At 37.1% G+C, this 20538-nt stretch overlaps 3 protein-coding genes and 1 pseudogene across 7 annotated transcripts; 1 reads left to right on the top strand and 3 right to left on the bottom strand.

Annotated features, from left to right (window-relative positions):
• Positions 1-120: 120 nt before the first annotated feature.
• On the bottom strand, positions 121-5653 carry CLC-E (chloride channel E). Of its 5 annotated transcripts, XM_088821061.1 has the most exons (8): positions 4877-5486; positions 4144-4296; positions 3558-4034; positions 3125-3325; positions 2340-2803; positions 1161-1715; positions 838-1043; positions 121-474 (listed from the first exon to the last, which is right to left on the bottom strand). In XM_088821061.1, the coding sequence occupies exons 3-8, from the start codon at positions 3805-3807 to the stop codon at positions 414-416; spliced, it is 1737 nt and encodes a 578-aa protein (XP_088677187.1). In that variant the 5' UTR covers positions 3808-4034; positions 4144-4296; positions 4877-5486; the 3' UTR covers positions 121-413. The 5 variants fall into 5 exon arrangements, with proteins under 5 accessions (XP_088677187.1, XP_088677189.1, XP_088677185.1 ...); XM_088821063.1 differs by lacking the exon at positions 4144-4296 and having other exon boundaries at positions 3558-3951; positions 4877-5653; XM_088821059.1 differs by lacking the exon at positions 4144-4296 and having other exon boundaries at positions 3558-3948; positions 4877-5653.
• Positions 5654-5828: 175 nt separating this feature from the next.
• On the bottom strand, positions 5829-7685 carry LOC105966887 (Nucleic acid-binding, OB-fold-like protein). Its single transcript, XM_012991462.2, has 3 exons — positions 7106-7685; positions 6288-6494; positions 5829-6179 (listed from the first exon to the last, which is right to left on the bottom strand). Exons 1-3 carry the CDS (start codon positions 7577-7579, stop codon positions 6033-6035), a joined length of 828 nt encoding a protein of 275 aa, XP_012846916.2. The 5' UTR covers positions 7580-7685; the 3' UTR covers positions 5829-6032.
• A 2785-nt stretch (positions 7686-10470) lies between these two features.
• LOC148769808 (protein FAR-RED ELONGATED HYPOCOTYL 3-like) lies at positions 10471-13416 on the bottom strand. Its single transcript, XM_088820370.1, has 3 exons — positions 12470-13416; positions 11712-12384; positions 10471-11100 (listed from the first exon to the last, which is right to left on the bottom strand). Exons 1-3 carry the CDS (start codon positions 13414-13416, stop codon positions 10471-10473), a joined length of 2250 nt encoding a protein of 749 aa, XP_088676496.1.
• A 2326-nt stretch (positions 13417-15742) lies between these two features.
• On the top strand, positions 15743-17557 carry LOC148769807 (pentatricopeptide repeat-containing protein At2g38420, mitochondrial-like; annotated as a pseudogene).
• Positions 17558-20538: the final 2981 nt, after the last annotated feature.

Below are 20538 nucleotides of genomic sequence, written 5' to 3'. Positions count from 1 at the left end.
CATAACTAGAATGAATATAGAGCAGTGATGTACACTGACATAATCTTTAAGTAGAGATGAAAATTAACTAGTAGAAGTTAAGTATAATTTTTTTCAAGAATATACGAAAAATTGAGTTCATGAAGACAGAAAGATTGGGATTTTTTTTAATAACATGACAAATGGTTCTGTACAAATTCACAAGAACAACCATTTCTGTTTACTTAAAGACGGAAATGATCAAAATTTGTTGCAACATGATACAGCCATATATTATCTATCTATACAACAAAAATTGTTAATTTCCTCTGTGACGTTAAATTGGTCGGTAACACATTCAGCCAAGTGCTTGAGCTTCGTCACCATATAGCAAAGTCCATTCTCGAGTTTTTGAGAACCGATGATTTGCCAAACAAGAGTATATTCACGAATTCTCAAATGTTGAACTTCTCCTGTACAAAAAACCAACTGAGGCCCTCCTGGGTTGCAAATGCTCTGGATCCAGAAAACATTAAGTTAATGACGAGCGAAAAACAAATTCCAGATTAGGAAAATACGGTAAGGTTCCATCTTTGGTGAATATTTATATGCTAGCTTTTAGTGAATCAAACACTTCCAATGAAATAGATTAAAAATTTATACTTGTCGACCAGACCACTGCTTAAAACAAGCAACCACATAACAAATCCAAATACTTCTAACATCATGTGTTGTACTTATAGACTAGTTCCCCTTTTGTCATTTGCATGAAAGAAGAATAGAAGGTGGTATTGTTCACAAACTATTTTATTCCTAAACAAGCAAGTATATATTAGATCGCTAACACAGTCTTAGGAGCGTAAATGGGGATTTTATTACCTGCAAGCAAGATCAATGGATTCTCTGTCTAAGAGGCCAATTGGACAGCCTCCGCGAACCCCATCCTCCAAGATGACAGGGAGTTGGTTTATACCATGTCTATTCATCAGATTCAGAGCATTAAACAGGCTCATGTTTGGTGTCGCTGTCCAGGATACAGAACATCTTCTGCCGTAAGACGAACACAGTTCAGATACTCTAAGCACCTGCAGTATATAATTCCAAGCATTTAATGACATCTCGAAAATTTCCACAAAAATAACACATGTAATAACCTGAAAACGAAAAAAAAAGAAGCAATGATTTGTAAGAAGAAACTCTACCTGAGGTTTCCTATTTTTCTCCCTTGACAATGCAATGAACTGCTGAATGTCGCTGAGGGTTAGCTGACCAACGAGCCAATTGTTTTCATCAACTATTACTGCGCATGACTGTTTCTCTTCCAGCATGAGCAACACTACATCTGTTAGGGTAGTGCTCATCAGCGTAGTTACATACTTTGTTCTCATTGCTTGTGAAACCAGGATTTCATTTGCCAGGTCATCCGCTTCATCTTCAGAGTCATCATTCAGACAGAGTGAACTCTCGAGTTCACAAAGGCTATTACCGTTTGGTTCGTTGGCATTAGGAGAAGTAGAGTTAACAGTCGAGTTGTACGAATATCTCTCTGGTGAAGTTGTTACAGCATTTTGATCTTTCGACTTGCTGGTTTTATCAGTGACTCTTTTCCTTGTCTTGTCCGATGTAACCCATGAAGAGAGTCCCACAGCTCCCAAAAGTGGCAGAACAATTCGATAATCTTGTGTTAGTTCAAAAAGAAGCAAAACTGCAGTGAGGGGTACCTGGCACACCCCAGCTAGCGTAGCAGCCATACCAACCTGTGTAAAAATCCACATGGAATAAACTATAATTCAGAATATTACTTCTGACAAAAACGAAAACAATACCATAGGAGTTGACGTAAAATCATAACATGATACAGTGAATCATCATGCCAAAAAAATACTGTGTTACGTAGACGCTTGTCACTGTAAAACGTCTACTCCAAATGTTCCAGTTCATAATTAAATGTTTCTCTCTGCAAATGGCCATTCTTGACGACTTATCGACAGAATCCAGCAATTAGGCATATGGTCCACGCAATGACAATAATGACTAAAGAGAAAAACATTCTGGTACACAAGTTCTATTGTTAATTTCAAATAGATACATGAGCATATACTCGTATGCTAAATGCTACCTACACTTTTGTCACTTGTGTAAAAGTGATTGATGAGTTTCCACAACTGCTCTAGTCGATTCTCAGTATTTTCATTGACATCAAATTGATATACACAGAATGTTTTATAATCAGAAGTACCCTATTATACGAGTAATTGTGGTGGATTTTAAATCCTTCAATCCAAAATGAGTCCTAAGAAACTTGCTTATATAAGAAAATAGCAACAAAATTACACTTTGCAAATCCTATCAGCTTCATCCTTGAGGAATACAAAAATTACCAGGCCATATGCTTGAGGCGAAGCAACTTCCAGGACAGAAAGATGAAAGATGGGATTGGATATGGAAATCAAATAACCAACAATTTTCCCATATGCCATTCCTGTACCAGCACCAATAAATAAAGATGGGGCATAGTAACCTCCTACCAATCCTGAAGCTCTGCATAAGGAAGTTGCCACTATTTTCACAGCCACCAGCTGAAGCAAAAGACCAGCAGAAAGGCTGTTTGTAGAAGGGAGAGATTCCAACAAAGTATCTACATTCTGAAATCCCCAGTACAAAATCTCAGGATATGCCAAAGCCATTATTCCAACAGATAAACCACCAACCACGGGAAATGCTGCCTTGGGTACCCCAAATCTTTGAACGCCGTCAAAGAAAGCCAGCATAAAAGATGTAGACCTTGATAAGCCAAGAGAAACAACACCACATAGTATGCCCAGCAAAAGATAGAGTGGCAGTTCTGAACTAACAAGAACAGGGATTAAAGATTAGAACAAAGATTACAGTAATATTTTAAGAGTTTTCCTATTAAAATTGTAGGGACTGGGGAGAATGCAAATACTGATATCCAGTTTCTATTGCGACACCACATATTACAAAGCTTAAACAACATCTTAAATCCAACATACTAAACTAATGAGATACTGGTGATGCAAGTTTCTTTTTTATTTTTTTAGAGGTGATGCAAGTTCAAACAAGGTGTAGCTTCTATTTTTGTGAGTATGCTTGCAAGGTGTGATAAGCATAACAACGTGAACCGGAGGAGGAAGTTAACAATTACCACTTGGAGAGCGAAAATCATAGACTGGAACAGCAAAAGCTGGTTCAGAGCCCAAACCAATTTCTGATATTACAGAACCTATTACAGCACTCAGAATGACCATTGAAGTTGTATTTGTCAATGATAAGGATGACTCTGCAGGTGACGGCCACAGGACTGATTCCACAGCAAAAAAACAACCGGCAACGGCAGCATTGAATCCTGTCAGCAGGAAAATACAAATATTTTACCAGAAAGATATAATAAATTTTAGATATACATTATCATCAATATCTAGAGAGCCCAACAATCGATACAAAAGTCACTATTGCAATTTGCTGACGATACTGGATTTTAACTACAAGACTTTTAAATGCAGAAACTTGAAAACAGTGACAAAGACTAAATTGCAATACACAAACCATGCTAAACAGTTATAAAGTATAAGACAAACCAGAAGAAATTCCAGCGGCTGATCCTGCAGCCCTGAGTGACAGCTTTCTTTGAGCTCCTTTATCCAAAAAACTGCCGACTCCTTTGGCTACGGAGACACCAATCTCGACACTTGGTCCTTCTGGCCCTAACGCGTTCCCCGTTCCCAACGTGACGCACGCAGCCAAAGTTTTCAGAATTGGTTTTAGTGCAGATTTGATTCCTGGAATCACAGTTTCACCCGTTGAGTCCTCTATAGCACTTCGAAACATGTTCAAGAAACTGACTACCAGACCTCCACAAGCAGGAACTAAGATTATACGACCCCATTTTGCCTCAATGGGTTGCTCTCTTAACCATGAGGCACCTAGATCTGGGAATCCACCCCAGCACAAGTCACGTATTTCATGTACCTACTAAGTTAACAGAGTCTGAACAATATTAAGAAACTTGATTACATCAATGAAATAAGAGCAATCTAACAAAGGATTGCACTCCCCTGCCAAAATCTAAAAAAAATATGAGTACAATTTTCAGTGTCTTCATGAAATACTCACACTAGTAAACCGAGAATGTTAAAAAAAAAGGTTTAAAACGAGTGAGCATACATGGTTTTAGAACAAAGAAGATTGTGAAGTGTACATCAGCAAATCAGATTCAAGAGCGATATAAAAATGCCAGAATCAATCTCATGAGAACAAGTCATAAACTGTAATGATGATTCTCATGTCGGACACCCATTACGGAATATTCATTAACAGCTATTCAACAAGATTCAATCTAAGTCAGCATACATATAATGTCACTTCTTGTGAATGTTAATTTAACATAACAAACATGCGGTGCGGTGCATGGAGATACAATCCAATCAGTCATCAATTATAGCACGGATAATTTCTTAAACGGGAATAGCATGAAATATCAGTGCCGGATAGGAGGAGGTATGTTATCAAAACCTACATTCTCGGGCCAAAAATGTTCAGCAAGAAAAACCAACAATTTCAAAGCGGGCAGATACTGAATTTATCACTTAGTTTGCTGCTGGCTGTACTATTAACTTCTGTGCCCTAAGAGTATGGTAGTTTTTTAGCCTGCTCGGTATTTACATCACTAAAATCAAAGAATTGAAACAGCACAACTCGAGATAATCATTACTTTGTGCCATTCTAAAATACGGTCATGATTCAGTTACCGAATTATCTCCATAATTCATACGCATTTGATAATCACAATGCCATTTAATTGACCTCATTTGAATGGACAATTGGACATGAAACAGCAAATGCTAGAAGCAGGTGGAGTAATATGTTTGTGGAAAAAATGTAAAATTGAAGAAGTTACCGTGTAATTGAAGAGGACAACAGCAAAGCCGGTGAGTAGGCCAACGAAACAAGCGGATAAAATGGCAGAATCCCCAAATTGTAGTAATTGTGACGATTGGTCATCATCATCATCATCATCATCATCATCATCGTCAACATCAACAGGTTGGGATTGATCATCAACAAATCCGTCCCTCTTGCAGTTGCAGAAATAACGTTTTCTATCAGTATGGGGACGAAAATGGCGATGCCCGAAACTTGCACGGCGATCGGAGGCATAGGAATTACAGCGGTGGTACAAGAGAAAAGAATAATCTACATGGGTTGATGGTGGGCGGCGCCACCCCGCACCACCATGAATAGCCGTGGTTTTGGGGGAGGAATGTGTAATTCTATATCCATCAGAACATAAGGCATGATGACGACGATTAGGGTTAGTGTTAGTAGTAGGAAATGTGGTGGTGGATATAGTAAGCCCAAAATGCATTGGCAAGCTCGGTATTTAATTTGATATAATCGGTTATCCGATCATATCAAAAACATGCAGCGGCGGCCGGTGGTGGTGGAGAATACGGCAAGTTTATACTCAAGTACTTTTCGCCTGCCTTATCCAGAGAGAGAGAGAGAGAGAGAGAGAGAATAAGATGAGCAGAAAGTAGTCAGTCAGTCTTACGTGGACTATCTTCGTCTTCATGTTCTCCGATTGAAATACTTCTCAATTGTACAAGTATTCGTATTAACCACTAACTAATATTTTCTTCACTCTACTAATTACTAATTATTTCCTTCAATTTTACAAGTATAATTATTTTACGATTTTGAAACAATTTTTCATTACGAATTCCGAAAGTTCCAATTTCATTTTTTTCCAAAAATATTTACAAATTTCGTGAACTCCACTCGGACAATGACAGCAATCGCAACTCGTAAAAAATGTTGAAATAACATAAAAGCATCGAAACACTACAATATTTGGTCAATATATTGTATCTGGATTAAATTTGACTTTAGTCATCACCATCATAATACAAAAATGCAGTATTAAAGCTCTTTTGATGTGAAATCATAATGAAGGGAAACAAATGCAGTACAAAGCCGAATATTTGATCTTATTTTCGGAGGACAGGATAAAAAAAAACTCGTGAAGATTGGGAAATAAAGATATAGTTGTAGAATCAGGAGATGTTAGCGTTCTTGAGAGATTGAGAGATAACTGGGCCGGCAGATGTTCGCATCTGGTGTATCATGTCGAGTGTAGCAACACCTGCTTCATCTGTCCTCAGGTGAGGCTGTACCAATTCCCATATCTTCTTCTTCTGAATCTGCACTTTTTAATTAAGATCATCATCATACAATCATACGAAAAATGCTTTTACATACGCGTGTGTACGTGTGTGTGTGTGTGTGTTCGAGAGAATTGCAATGAATGCCTGGTTAGGTGATGCAGCATCAGGTAGGTTATCTTTATCATCAACAGAACCAAACCATACTCTTTCACCGGGAACTGCGCCCTCCGGCGGCACAAGAAGCTCTACATTCTCATGTGCTGCATCAGAAGCAGCCATCAGCATTCCAAACGATTTCACACCTCGCATATTTCTAGCCTTTAGATTCGCAAGTACTATTACATTCTTGTCCTGCAACCAACATTTTATTTTTTCAAACATCTTTCTTCCCTCCCTGATTAATATCCACTTGCATACAAATCCAGAACTCACACACACACACACACACACACACATATATATATATATATTAAAACGAACCATCAAAAAGAAAAAAAAGAAAAAAAAAAAGAAGCATGTTCTGTTAGTTTCCGGCATCAGATGATTACGTGTAAATAACTGTTAACATTGATTCATAGTTCATTAAACTTGAAGCCATATAGTTCATTAAAAGAGCTCATAGTTTTATTATCTCATGTTTCCAATTAAAAATTCTACTATAGGAGTTTTGCTACAATAAATTAATGAATTGTTGTCTGCCTTGGATGTATACTAGCCCTAGGTACGGGCACAAAGATTACGAATTCCGGTTTCTTCATTTCATGTATCTTGGCCAATGATCAACACAAAATCTTAACTGTTATATAAATGTACGTATTTTCAAAACAGGATTTGATGTTTAGCTTGATTGAATTGCATAAGTTAATTAGGTGTTGGTAATCAACAGCAACAACCAACAAATCAACACAATGATGATGAACAATGAAGAAATGAGAAATAGAATTGAAAAGGGGGAAACCCACCTGGAGAAGATGGAGGGGGATGTATTTGACAAGGCCGCTGCAAATGGTTCTGGGCTCAGCCTCACCGATGTCAACCTCCTCCACGTAAAGTGAATCCGCCTCCTCGTGCCTCCACGCCTTTACGATCCTCCCCACCCTTATATCCAGACTATTCGCCGCCTCTTTTATCCCCTTTTCCGAGCCCGATTCCGATTTTGTCGTCGTCGTTACTACTGCTGCTGCTGCTGTATTACTGCTCTCCGTGCAGTAACATAATAATAATTGCAATCTCCGTGCTGTATTATTGCGTGAATTGGGAACTACACAAAGAGGTGACCTAGGCGGAAGCAGCAAAGGCGTCAATTTGATTAGATTTAGACCGGTGATGTTGCTGCGGCGGCGGCATGAGAGGAGGAATGGTGCGGTGCATCCCTTGAAGAAGAGATTAGTTGTGGTGGTGGAACAACCACTGATAGCGGCGGCGACGGCGGCCATAATTACTAAAACTCCCTCCTTGCCTCGGGCCTCAAACTCAAATTCATTCCCCGAGAACTGGATTTTATTTTTCTTTAATTATATTTTGTTCCCTAATATTCCTCCCTTATTTGATTCACGACCCCAAACCAATTTTGAGCTTAATTTAATCAATAAATGAATATAGTAATTAATTTAAGGCTGCGGCTATATGCAATACTAATTCCACTTGTGCAAGACCAAATTAAAAAAAGATTCCAAAAGATTCTATTTTATTGAGATGAAATGACAAATATACCCATAAGTTAAATTGTCTTTTTTTTTTCTCATACAAGACCAAAACAAATAATAAGGAAAAAGAAAACCAAAAAAAAACAAAAAGAAAAAACTAAAAAAACAAAAAAAGAAAACAAAGAAACAAAAAAAAAAAACTTTGCGTGAATTGAAAAAAGAACCCTCTCCTTCAAACCCTACCCATTCACCTTCTCCGCCGTTAAACTCCGCCGTCCAAGCTCCGCCGCCTAAGCTCCGCCGGCCAAGCTCCACCACCGATCGTCGCCGCCGCCAGCCCCGCCGCTTACAATTATGAGTGACCCCAACCTGCCCAGCAACGCCGCCTCCGCCGCCGCCGCCGCCGCAGGTAATTATGAACTTTGTTTTAAAATTTCGAAATGGGTTATTTAAATTCGATAAAGGCTGCGGCTATATGCAAGACTAAAACCACTTGTGCAAGACCAAATTAAATGTCGTTGTACCGGAGCCACCTGCCACTTCGACTACTGAAGTGGGTGGGTCCAGTAGCCAAACGGCATCACCAAGCTCGAGAGGTCCAGAAATTCGTGAGTTAATGCCAGATTTTGAGGAGCATGTCGCTTATAAAGTTTTGAGCGGAGTGGTAACTAATGCACGTCTTATGATTCTCATTTTTTGAATGCCACATTTTGACTTATGTTATTTATTAATTTTTGTTTGTTTGAAATTTGTAGGAGTCTGGGGATCGCCGTGTTCATAATCACACAATAACATTGGAGATGTGGGAGATGGCGCCTTTCATGGAAGAAATTGTACGCGGGTCCGGTTTGTTGCCGCTTGTACGTTGTTCCTACAAGAATATTGATGCTCTTTTGGTGAGGGCATTCATAGAGAGATGGCACCCGGCGACTTGCACGTTTCATTTGCCCTTTGGGGAGATGACCATCACCCTAGACGATGTTAGTTCGTTGATAGGTCTTCCGGTCGTCGGACATCCCGTAAAAGCATTGCGTATTGGGAAGTGTGAACGGGTTAGTGAATTTATTTTTCGCATGCTCGGCATTCACCCAGAAACGAATGAGACTGCGATTCGGTTAGAGTGGTTGCGTGTGACATTTAGTTCGGTGAAAGAGTCTGACAGCGAGGATAGACGTAAAGCGGCTACTCGGGCCTACCTCCTTTATATTTTGGGGTGTACGATTTTTGCTGACAAGACAGGCACCAAAGTTTCCATTCATTGGTTGCGGTTGCTTGAGGATTTGGAGATGGTCGGTACTTACGCGTGGGGGACTGCTACATTATGTCTGTTGTACCGTTCATTGAGGTCTGCTTCTAAGGCGGATACGAAGCAGATTTCTGGATATTTGACTCTTCTGCAGGCATGGATATATGAGCATTTTCCAATTTTTATGCCGACTATGAAGTCAGGATCGGTCGAGTGGGGTTTGGCTTCACGATGGATATATCCAACTAAATGTGATAAAAGTGTAGATCGAGCACATGAGTTGCGTGAAAGTTTAGACAACCTGACATCAAATGACGTAAGTATAATAATAATAATTATAATAATAATATTATTATTATTATTATTATTATTATTATTATTATTATTATTCATATTATTATTATTATTATTATTATTATTATTATTATTATTATTATTATTATTATTATTATTATTATTATTATTATTATTATTATTATTATTATTATTATTATTATTATTATTATTATTATTATTATTATTATTATTATTATTATTATTATTATTATTATTATTATTATTATTATTATTATTATTATTATTATTATTATTATTATTATTATTATTATTATTATTATGACGTAATGACGTAAGTATTTATTGTCTTATCGTAGATTATATGGGAGCCGTACTTGATGTATCGTGATCAATTTCCCATGCCCGATTCGACGTGGTTTAATGGGATGCTCGGGTATATGGAGTACTTGGAGCCTTACCATCCAGACAGGGTTTTGAGGCAATTTGGCCGGCGACAGTATATTCCCGATAAACCGTATATGTGTAAGGATATACAAAAATTATCTGTCGCAAGACGCGGCCCATCAAACTCAGGTTTTGAGCAGTTCCTTACAAGATTATCAGAAAGATGGGCGGATCATGTACTTTCACCGGACGCGAGGTCAGTTCCAGTAGTTCGCGGTGAGCTAGACACTGTAGATGAGTACATGGATTGGTATAGGCGACGGTCCATACTTCGACTACACACGATTGCCCCAACTACACGGGCACGAGCAAGACCACGACTACAACCACGACCATGTGCACAAGATTCTCAGGTTCTAGATGTTGTGCGGTCTGCCTTAACTCGCGTGGAGGATCATAATTATGACCACGAGTACGTAGTGTCTACACTTAAGGAGATAGAAGCTCTATTGACTCCCGATGCAGTCCCACCACCACCACCACCGCCACCAGCTGACGCAACACTCTCAGTTGTTTCAGTCCCACCACCAGTTCTTAAGACGTATAAATCGAAGAAGAAAAATATATGATTTATGTTCGATCATAATTATGTTGATTTCGTTGGATTTTGGTGAATTTTTGAGGATTGTTGATTTTTGTGCATTTTTATGGAATTTTTTATGGATTTCTACAAATAAACATTGTCTAGATATAACTAATCTAGAGTTATGGTTTCTTGCAATGCTACGTTCGAACCAACTAAACCTCTAAAAGTTGCAATCCTATCATCGGTATCGGATGTCTTCCAACCATCTGCCTTGGGCTCGTGGTACCGTGTCCAATGATCTGCGATAGGAGGCATAGGGCAATTGTTCTTCAAGACGACATGTACAAAATGGTTGTTGTTCACGAATGCTAGGCCATGCTCTTGCCGCATCTCAACAGGAACGGGATCGCCCGAAAGTGGAAGAAATGTAAGGCATTGATATTTTGAGAAGTACTGGAGCACAATGTTGTAAGCGGAGGCAATTATATGACCCATATAAGGTAATGTCATCCAATATTGTCGATCGGCAGGTGAAACCCAACAGTCCAATATAGCTACCAACTCCTCTATGGTGGCCCTTACTTTGTAAATCTTCATGTAAATGTCATTATTCCTTTTCAGTTCTGTGAGCATGTCACGTCTTACTTGTGCCCAATTTTCTTCGCCCAATCCTACCATAGATGCAACCGCCCGAAATCCACAATGACCATCTGATGCGACGTTCTTGATGTCTTGTACATATTCTTGAAACATTGGATGAATTTGGACAATAAATTGCGTCTTCGCATTCGCCTTTTGCTATAAAAAAAATGAATATTGAAATAAAAAGTAATTGGAAAATAGAAAGTTAAAAAAAATATGAAACAGTTAAATTTCGACACTGAGGTGTCGAGTTTATGCACACAAAATCGACACCTTAGTGTCGAAATTTAACTATTTGCAATTAGTCCAAATATACTAAATTTCGACATTAAGGTGTCGAAATCATATACCATAATTCGACACCGTAATGTCGAAATTTAGTATATTACGAATAATTACAAATAGTTAAATTTTGACACTAAGGTGTCGATTTTATATGCATTATCTCGACACCTTAGTGTCGAAATTTAACTGTTAGTAATTAGTACCAATATACTAAATTTCGACATTAAGGTGTCGAATTTATTGACATATATTCGACACCTTAATGTCGAAATTTAGCTGTTGCATATTTTTTGATGAAATCACAAATGTTGTCCGTACCTTTCTCGTGACGGAGGGTTTAGCTGACTTTTTTGTTGTCTTTTTTGTTGTAGACTTCGCAGTGCCTGGTGTTGGAGTCAAAACCTATAGTTTGATCGTGATGCCAACCAAGTTAACATAATATCAATCAAATTGTAAGCGCAATTAGTCTTACAAAAATTTACCTGTGGAGAAGAACCATAATTCAAGTCATCAGTATATTCAAATTCGGATTTTGATCGGCGAGTTGATTTATCCCGGACGACTTTCTTTCCCGGACGACCTCTAGTAATAATCTTTTCTTTTGGTTCCTTGAGAGAAGTTGTTCCGGGGCTATAAACTTCTCGCATCTGACGAAGCATTTGACGTCTTTCTGTTGAATTCTTCGTCAAAAATACTTTATGAAATGATGCTAAATCATCAGTATCATCCACATACTCTTCTTCGTTTGCACCTTCACGTGGCTCCATACTTAAGTGTTTCCAATGTTTGTCGATGCATTGAAGTGGAATGGGAATGCACTTCATATTAATCTCGTGGATGTCATGTGCACAAGGTAATCCGCGAGTTGTTTGGAGATTGCAACTGCAAGGCACTTCAACTTGAGCGGACAACTCACGTGATTTGTCCACCTCAATTTTGATCAACTCAAGGGCGTGCATCGACACAAAACCTAAAAGTTCACTGTAAAGCCCTATCTTGAAGCCGTGTTGGTATGTATTTCTGCTAATCTCAAAGGAAGCCTTGATTTTAATTTGTTGCAACATCAAGACGTTGTCAATATGGTTGAACAAAGTAACGAAGTTCCCCAATGAATTCATCATATTTTTCTTAATCTTTGAATGTGCACCTTCCACCCTATCATATATTACATGATGTATAAATATATTATGATTTATTATATAATAAAAACGTGTATGTCAAGTCATAATAAAAATATTACCTGTTAGAAGTGTATGTTCCGAGGTGCATACATTTGTCTGTCCATGCCGATACAATCCTCTGTTTGTACGGGTCCAACCACGAGTCAGCTACGTAAGATAGAGCCTTCGGAAAATCAACGAAGTTTCGTTTCATTAAATCCCATTCCACATAAAACAACTCCTCCGATTCTTGCTCAACAAGATTTGCCCAACTTGTCTCAAACCGCTTCCATTTTTCTTTCTCCTTTTTGAACATTTTTTTACATTTAGCAAGAATATTCTTGCTAACATGCCACCTACATAGCAAATGATGACTGGTTGGATACACAAGAGCTATAGCTTTCATCAAAGCCAAATCTGTGTCAGTGACGATACAATTAGGACTATGACTCCCTCCCATCTTCTCCACCAAGGTCCTCAATGCCCATTCGTAGTTGTCTGCCTTCTCACATTGCAAGTATGCAAAGGCAATGGAGAATGTTTTGTTTGTAGAAGTAACGCCCACCATCTCCAGTAATGGGAATCCGTATCGGTTAGTTTTGTACGTGCAATCCATAAGTAACACGTAGGGAAAGCTACGCCCTAAGGCCAAGCAAGTAGGGTTGCTCCAAAACAAATCAGTGACTTCACCATCTTCGTTCGATCTATGATCTTCAAGGTAATTATGTTCGTACAATTTCGTCATCAAAAGTTGCATTTGAGATCTACCGGCTTTCTCTATCGCTTGAAGCCTATGACGAGCATTGTAAATTGTCTTCATTTCAGCTACATTTGTCTCATCCCTCTTCTTCAATGTTGTAAGTATTGCCTTTGGTTGCACCAACGCATTTGACATTTCTTCTACAATTTTCATCTCTTCACTTGTTAATCTTGCCGCATATGCGTGGCCCTCCAAATTTGGAAAACATGGGTGATTATGAACGCCAAAAACAACTTCGAGCTTCCATCCAACATTGTCATCATCCATGCCCAATTTAGTGCCTTTTAATTTAAAAAGGCAATTACATTTTTTTGACCTCGTACTTCTTTTTCGTTTTGCCGTTTCAAATTTACCAGGTACCTTAGTGCCACGATACTCACCCGCACGCTCACACACAAGCACCATATAAGGTGTTCTACGTCTATTGAGTCCAGGATTTGATGACATGATTGTAAAGACCATTCCGAGACGTCTACCCACTTCTCTCACCCATTTCAGCAATTCATCCCTTGTTGCAAATGTGTCTTGGTTGATGAATTCACTAGAGTAGTCAATTGCTAATTCCTCATTTTGTTCAACCTTACAAAAAAAGAGGAAAAACAAATTAAATTTGAAACTGGTAAAAATCGACACCAAGGTGTCGAAAAATTACGCTACAAATCGACACTTACGCGTCGAATTTGTTAAGCAGAAATCGACATTGACATGTCGAATTTATAGCAAAAATTCGACATGTCCAAATGTCGAATTGGATACCTCAAAATCGACATCTAGATGTCGATTTTTACCCATAAAATTCGACCTGTAGATGTTGAATTCGTTTGCGCGGGATTTTTTTTGGAAAAACGATATTTTAGCTAAAAAACCCATAAATGCATACCTGCTTGGGTTCTTCCACCGTAGAATCTTCTATTTTGATGTCTTCTGACTCCATACTTTCCATCTTTGTAAGATTTGTTGAATTTTGATGATTTTGAATGTTTAGGTTTTGTGGGTTTATGGAGGAGGAAGGAGAAAGGTCTTGTGGTTTTTGGAAGATGGAGAAGATGAAAGTTGGTCTTGTGGTTTTGTGGTCTTGTGATAGGGTTTTTTGTGTTTTTGAATTTTTGGTCTTGCACATTTTCAATTTTTTATTTTTTTAATAAGTAAGGGTATTATAGTATTTATACATTAAAAAATTTAATTTGGTCTTGCACAAGTGGTTTTAGTCTTGCATATAGCCGCAGCCTTAATTTAATCATTAATATTTAATAAAAAGGGCGTGATGAAAGATTGTACTATCCTCTCCTATTAAGATTACTAGTTCACTTCCAATCAATCTACCCTTAATTATGTAGCTAATGACTTCAAAAAACGATAATTCCATCAACTACTACTAATTAAAACATGATTATTTTGTTATGGATGTTAAACGAGAAATCTTCTTTAACAAGATACCTGATTAAAGAATAACAAAAGATTACATGGCAAATATTGAATATTGCAAAAATTGAAAAATCCTTATTTCAAACATCGATGCTTAGAGACAATTGAAGAAAAATTTCGGGATTTTCAAGAACAACAAAGAAATCACAAACCTTGAGGAATCCAAAAAAAATAAAAAATATCATGTTCGAAAAACCATCAACTACTACTAGACGCTTTGAAACAGTTGACATGATTTATAACATAAAAAAAATCCCTATACATACATACATACATACATCAATAAACAATTCCAATAACATGATATAAAAAATAAAAATAAAAATAACAAACCTTGAGGAATCCAATAAATCTCGCCGGTGGAATACATATCGAATATTACCCCATAGTATCAAATTTCGTTGTTCTTTTTATTGATCATAACGTCCCATAAACCGGCACAAGCCGCACCGATAGATTAATCATAATCGGGGGCCGGTGACGGTTTATGGGATGTTTGGCCAATAGAACAACCATCCATAATCGTCTACAATATAATAAATTTGATTTGTAGTTTATTCCACCACCATAGAGGCGTACCCTATTTATAATAAAATATATAGGTCTAGTCACAATCTAACTACAACTCCTAGTCTAAGTATAACTCTATAATAATAATAATAAGTTAATTATATTTGCAATAAAAGAAACTTCCGTAGTATTCTAGATTGGCTTAACTTGGTTTGCACGATATTGCTAATACATAATTATATTATTATTAATATATAATTAATAATATAAATTTTAATAATTACGTATTGCTAATACATAATTATATTATTATTAATATAAAACCACTAAGTTAAAATATAATTTTAAGGATACAATTGTATTTTTCTTTATTGGTAACCCCCAATTAAATTAATCTCAGGGGGAGTCGTGCTACTAATAAATGAAATAGTAGCATATAATAGCGAACTTTGATTTTAGTAGCGAGTTCGAAAAAATGTGAATCTTGCCAACCGAACATGCTATTAGCCCTTACTATTTAGTCAAGAGAACCTTATAGCGGTAACCGAACAAGCCCGAAAGATATGACATGCTTTGTTAAGAATCCAAGGGGAAAAGACGAAAATAAGCAAGTGGAGTTGTAGTAATAAAGAAAGAGGGAAGAAGTAGAATACATGAAATTCAAATTAGGAATCTTGATCAGTAGTCATCACCTCTCGAAATCACTTCCGAATTGAGATACATAGCTTCCTCTAACATCACAAAGAGGAGGGTAAGGCTGCAGAAAAGAAAAAAAAAGTACACAACGACATCATATTTAATGTATCTCAAATTCACAAAATTAACTAGTTCATGTTTTCACTCTTTTTTTTGGTATCAGAAAAGACACCGGAGTCAAAATCCAAAACCACTCTTCTCTCCGACCTAATCAACTCATGCGCCGCCTACGAAATCGAACCCACCCCTCAATCGTACCATCTCCTCTTCAAAATCCTGATTCAAAAGCTACCATCGAACAAATCCGACAAATTCTCGACCACATTGAAAAAGTCGAAAACTTTCAAACACCCGAATGCGTTTTTATCGGTTTGATCAACTTTTACGGTATGTTTCATGATGCTGTGGATCTCTTTTTTCGGACACCGAGTTACAGATGCGACCCGTATGTTGAAACATTGAACGCTTTACTTTCGATTCTTTGTCGGAATGAAAGAGGTATCGAAATGATTCCTGGGATATTGATTAAGACCCGGATGATTAATATTAGGATTGAAGAATCTAGTTTCAGCATTTTGATTAAAACCCTCTGCAAAATTGGGAGTGTTAGTAGTGCTTTTGAGCTGTTAAGCCATATGGTGGATGAAGGCTTTGATGTAGATCAAAAGAATTGTTCTTTGATGCTTGCAATAATGTGCAGGCAGTTGAATTATGACTGTGATAAAATTATGGGATTTTGGGGAGATTTGAAAATGTTAGGGTTTGAACCAAGAAAGAATGATTTCTTTAATTTAATTAGGTTTTTGGTTGGAAGGGGGAATGGTAAGGAGGCTTTGAGATTGTTGAAACAGATGAAAATGAGTAGACTTAAGCCTGACATAACGTGTTACAATTTGGTTCTTGATGGCTTGGTTTGAAACAGTGAATTTACGTGTGCTGACAAGGTGTTTGATGAATTGCTTGTACTAGGTTTGGCTTCTGATACACCTACAATGTGTATATTAAGGGTTTGTGTGTGCAAAAGAAGGTTGATGACGGAATAAAAATGATGGGTGCTATGAAAGAGCTGGGGTGTTCACGGTTCACCCGACTTGTGTACCTATTGTACGATTTTACGAGCACTTTTTGAGGGGGGAGAGATTGATAGGGGCATAGGGCGACAGAGGTTGTGACTGAAATGAAACAAATATCCATGAAACTAAATCAGAAAAAGCTATGAGATTCTGGTTGATGCATTTATTGCTAATGGTGGTCATGTAAATGGAGTTTGCAGTTTGTTAGGCGGAATGTTGGACGAAAAATTGGTCACTCAGCAAACGAATTTGGCTAAAGTAACAGGCTGTGATCCAAGGATACCGTCCCAAGTTCAAGATTGACAGCAATGATATTGGGAGTGTTTGATGTATAATTAGAGTCTTGTTGAACTTAGGATTGTGATGAAAAGATTTCTCATTTGTTTTAGGACAACTATAGTATTCATTGAATCATTTCTATGTTTCTTGATTGCAGAATATTTACTTTGTCAGGTGTAAATGATTGAATCACAATGTTTGTCAACCGTTTAAAAGTAATGGAAGTGTTAATTTATGACACAATTAACATCATTTTCTGCATATGGGCATGTCTTTTTAGTCCAAACATATCATTCTGATCCCCAAAAATGAATTTATTAGCTAAGTAATCTGCTTCAGGAGCCTATAGGTTATAAATTATAATGGCTTGATTTTATTTATTTTATTATAACAAATTAAAATCAATTTGGACAATCTAACCACTAGGGATGGATTACTCACCAGACAATAATCAATAATTAATAAAATGTTTACTTGTACTGTAGAAGTATCATGATGTTCTCCAATTCAAGGACTTTTATACATTAAAAGGAATTATAAAATTTGACTCTTTTGAAGTGCTGGCCATCTTCAACTGTTCAATAAAAGCAGATGAAGACAATATATTAAACGGGTCCTTATATATTATTACAAGCTGATAATTGTGGACTTCATATGAAGACAAGCTCTAAATTATGGAAATTTATCTTATAATGACGATGATACCTACAAAAATCCAGATTTTCTTGTTATCATGCAGCCACAGGTGTTAATTCTGAAATGTTTAGGTGTCAAACTAGTCTTTTCACATAAAACTTGTCAAGGTAAAAGGACAAAGATCAAGTTGTAGTAAGTTCTAAAACATTGTACAGGATTGCTTGTGATTGAAGTAAAAAAAGGATAGATATGGTAACTTTCTGATGTTTACGTTTATTACAAGCAAAAATATTACTGTCTCCAAAAACGAACATGTCTTAAAGGACCCTTTCACAATTTTGTCATATTTCCATTTTTAGTTTTCTGTTGTAAGTTTACGGACCCGAAATATGGTTAATTAATTTGTAATTTAGTTACTAATGATCCAGCTTAAAGATAGATATTAATCGGTGTTGGCCTAAATATGGCTAAATCTCCTTGCTGCCAATATTCAAAATTTATTTAAATTTGGATCAATTCGCAGATGAAACGTAACTCCCACTAAATGATAGTTTCTTTTTTTCACTAAATGTACCTTTCATCTCGTTGTCTGCAGCAAATCAACGATTAACAATTGATTATTATGCTGAGTTTAGTGACACTGGTTTATCATTTGATTGATCAACAGTCATAATGGCACTAAAAAGTACAAATCATTTACAAAATTATAAAATGGATGATGCTGAATTAATTTATTCTCCCTTTATTTTCTTCTTCAACCTAAGGTGGGAAATGATACTCCAAACCACTTTTCAGTTACATATATATTTCTTGTGCAGGATCCATTTCTTTAAGCTCCTCCAAAATTTGAGCCTTGAGATTTTGTTTATTCGATATAACAGCCCTTTGGAATTTTATATTAGAAATGGTCCATATGTCTTTGAATTCAACAAATGATCCATTATTCAGAAATGATCTTATTATATGTTTCGATAATAGCAATATAGTAATCTATACTTAAAATAAAATCAAACATCGATCTTATACAGACATGACAGCTCGTGCCATAAATAAATTTCATCGAAACAAAGCTAAGATAAAACGTAAGGCCATAAATTCAGACTTGAAGATGGAGGCCCCATATTCCTACCTATCAATGTGGACTATGGAGTAATCATATCATTAGGTATTTCCTGCATTAAAAGCTAAAATCCAGTGAAATAAACTGCAAAAAAAAAAAAACAAAGTGAAAAAAAAATAAAGAGGGGAAATATAGATGAATGAACAATGATGCCACTGTGCCAAAGTTGAAGATCAAGACTCCGAAAAAAAAATTATCTGCACAAATAACGATATTGGCTGATACGATCCGCACAAGCTCCAAGACAAAGAATTGGAAGAAGAGAAAGCGAGTGAGATTAATGGAGCCGTTCGTTATGGGATTGAAGAATAAAAGCTTGGATCAGGCCTTTGAAGAGTCCGTGGTTTGGAATTGGAAGAAAAGAAAGAGAAGAAGTCGTTGGACAAGTCGAATTCCATGCATCCGAGATTCTCGCCTATTCTGGCAGAGTTTACCATTCGAGTTATAACTCTCGCATCCGAAGTCCAATTGAGCTAATTCAAAATGATTCGGAAAGCTAACTGAAAGATCTACAACATTCATGTTTTGAGAAAAGAGATATTCGAAGTGGAACAGTGTCGAAATTGAGCTTTAATTGCATGCACGTGCACAGCCCAATGTCGCGAGTTAAGAAGGGTGATCGAGAAGTCGACTTGAAGATCAAGTTATTTAATTTATTTATGCACGTTTTTAATTTAGTATTTATTATGTTTTTATTATTTTAGAGTCTTTTATGGTTAGGATTTGCTTATTTACAAGTTTCCTTATTATAGTATAGGTAGGAGTCATTTTCCTTGTGAAAAAAAGGAGTCTTTTTAGACCTTATAAATAGGTTGCCAATTTGGCTTATTTTATAGGACGAATTTTGATGATTTAATTGAGAATATTCTCTTTGGTTCTTTAAGAACTCTTCGAACATATCGGGTTCTTGCCTTTTTATAGGCAACGGGTCGCGGTTTCACCCCTTTGAATCTTTGTTTTTGGATGTTTCGATCTTGCTTCCGCGTAGGGTATTAGGGTCTCGTAACAAGTTCTACGGGGTTCGTATCAGTTGGTAACCAGAGCCAACATCCAAAACAGGTTTCACCTTGTTAGAGTAGGTGACCAACAAGCCAACATGTGGCTGTGGTCTTTCGTATTTATTATTGTAATAAACGAACCGTTATTCGTATTAATGATAAAACACATTGGCATTCTATATCTTTGTCCCTTTGTCACAAGCATAGATATAGTCCTTACAGTTATTACAAGTACTAGTAATTGATCGTTAGGATCGTGAGATATTTACTTAAGTATTATAACTGTTAAACGTGTTCCTAGTCGAAGGGTTACGCCACTAATGAGGATATCGGCCTTTCCCATTAAGACTAGCACTTAGTGCATGTGTACTGCATCTCATCAGTAAACGGTATTGTGATATCGGCATGCATAAGTGGGTGCTCGTAAGTTGACGAGTTCACTGAACTCCCTCACCCTAGAAATCTCTAAGTGGTTCCCAATAATCGAGTAGAGATATCTATGGTATAGTTGTACACCATTAGTCCTTATGACCTAGACATCACCGTGACTTCACTAGAGGACCAGCTGTATCGTGACCTGTCCCTGAGTTCCACCGAGGACCATCCCAAGGGCCAGTGTTCGTGCAGTCCGAAATCTAGTGGGAGGTCTGTG

The sequence above is a fragment of the Erythranthe guttata genome, chromosome 7, assembly GCF_056151865.1.
Source record: "Erythranthe guttata isolate IM_541 chromosome 7, IM_541, whole genome shotgun sequence".
Taxonomy (NCBI): domain Eukaryota; kingdom Viridiplantae; phylum Streptophyta; class Magnoliopsida; order Lamiales; family Phrymaceae; genus Erythranthe; species Erythranthe guttata.
Note: the sequence above shows the minus strand (reverse complement) of the source record. Positions and strands in the feature narration are given on the sequence as shown.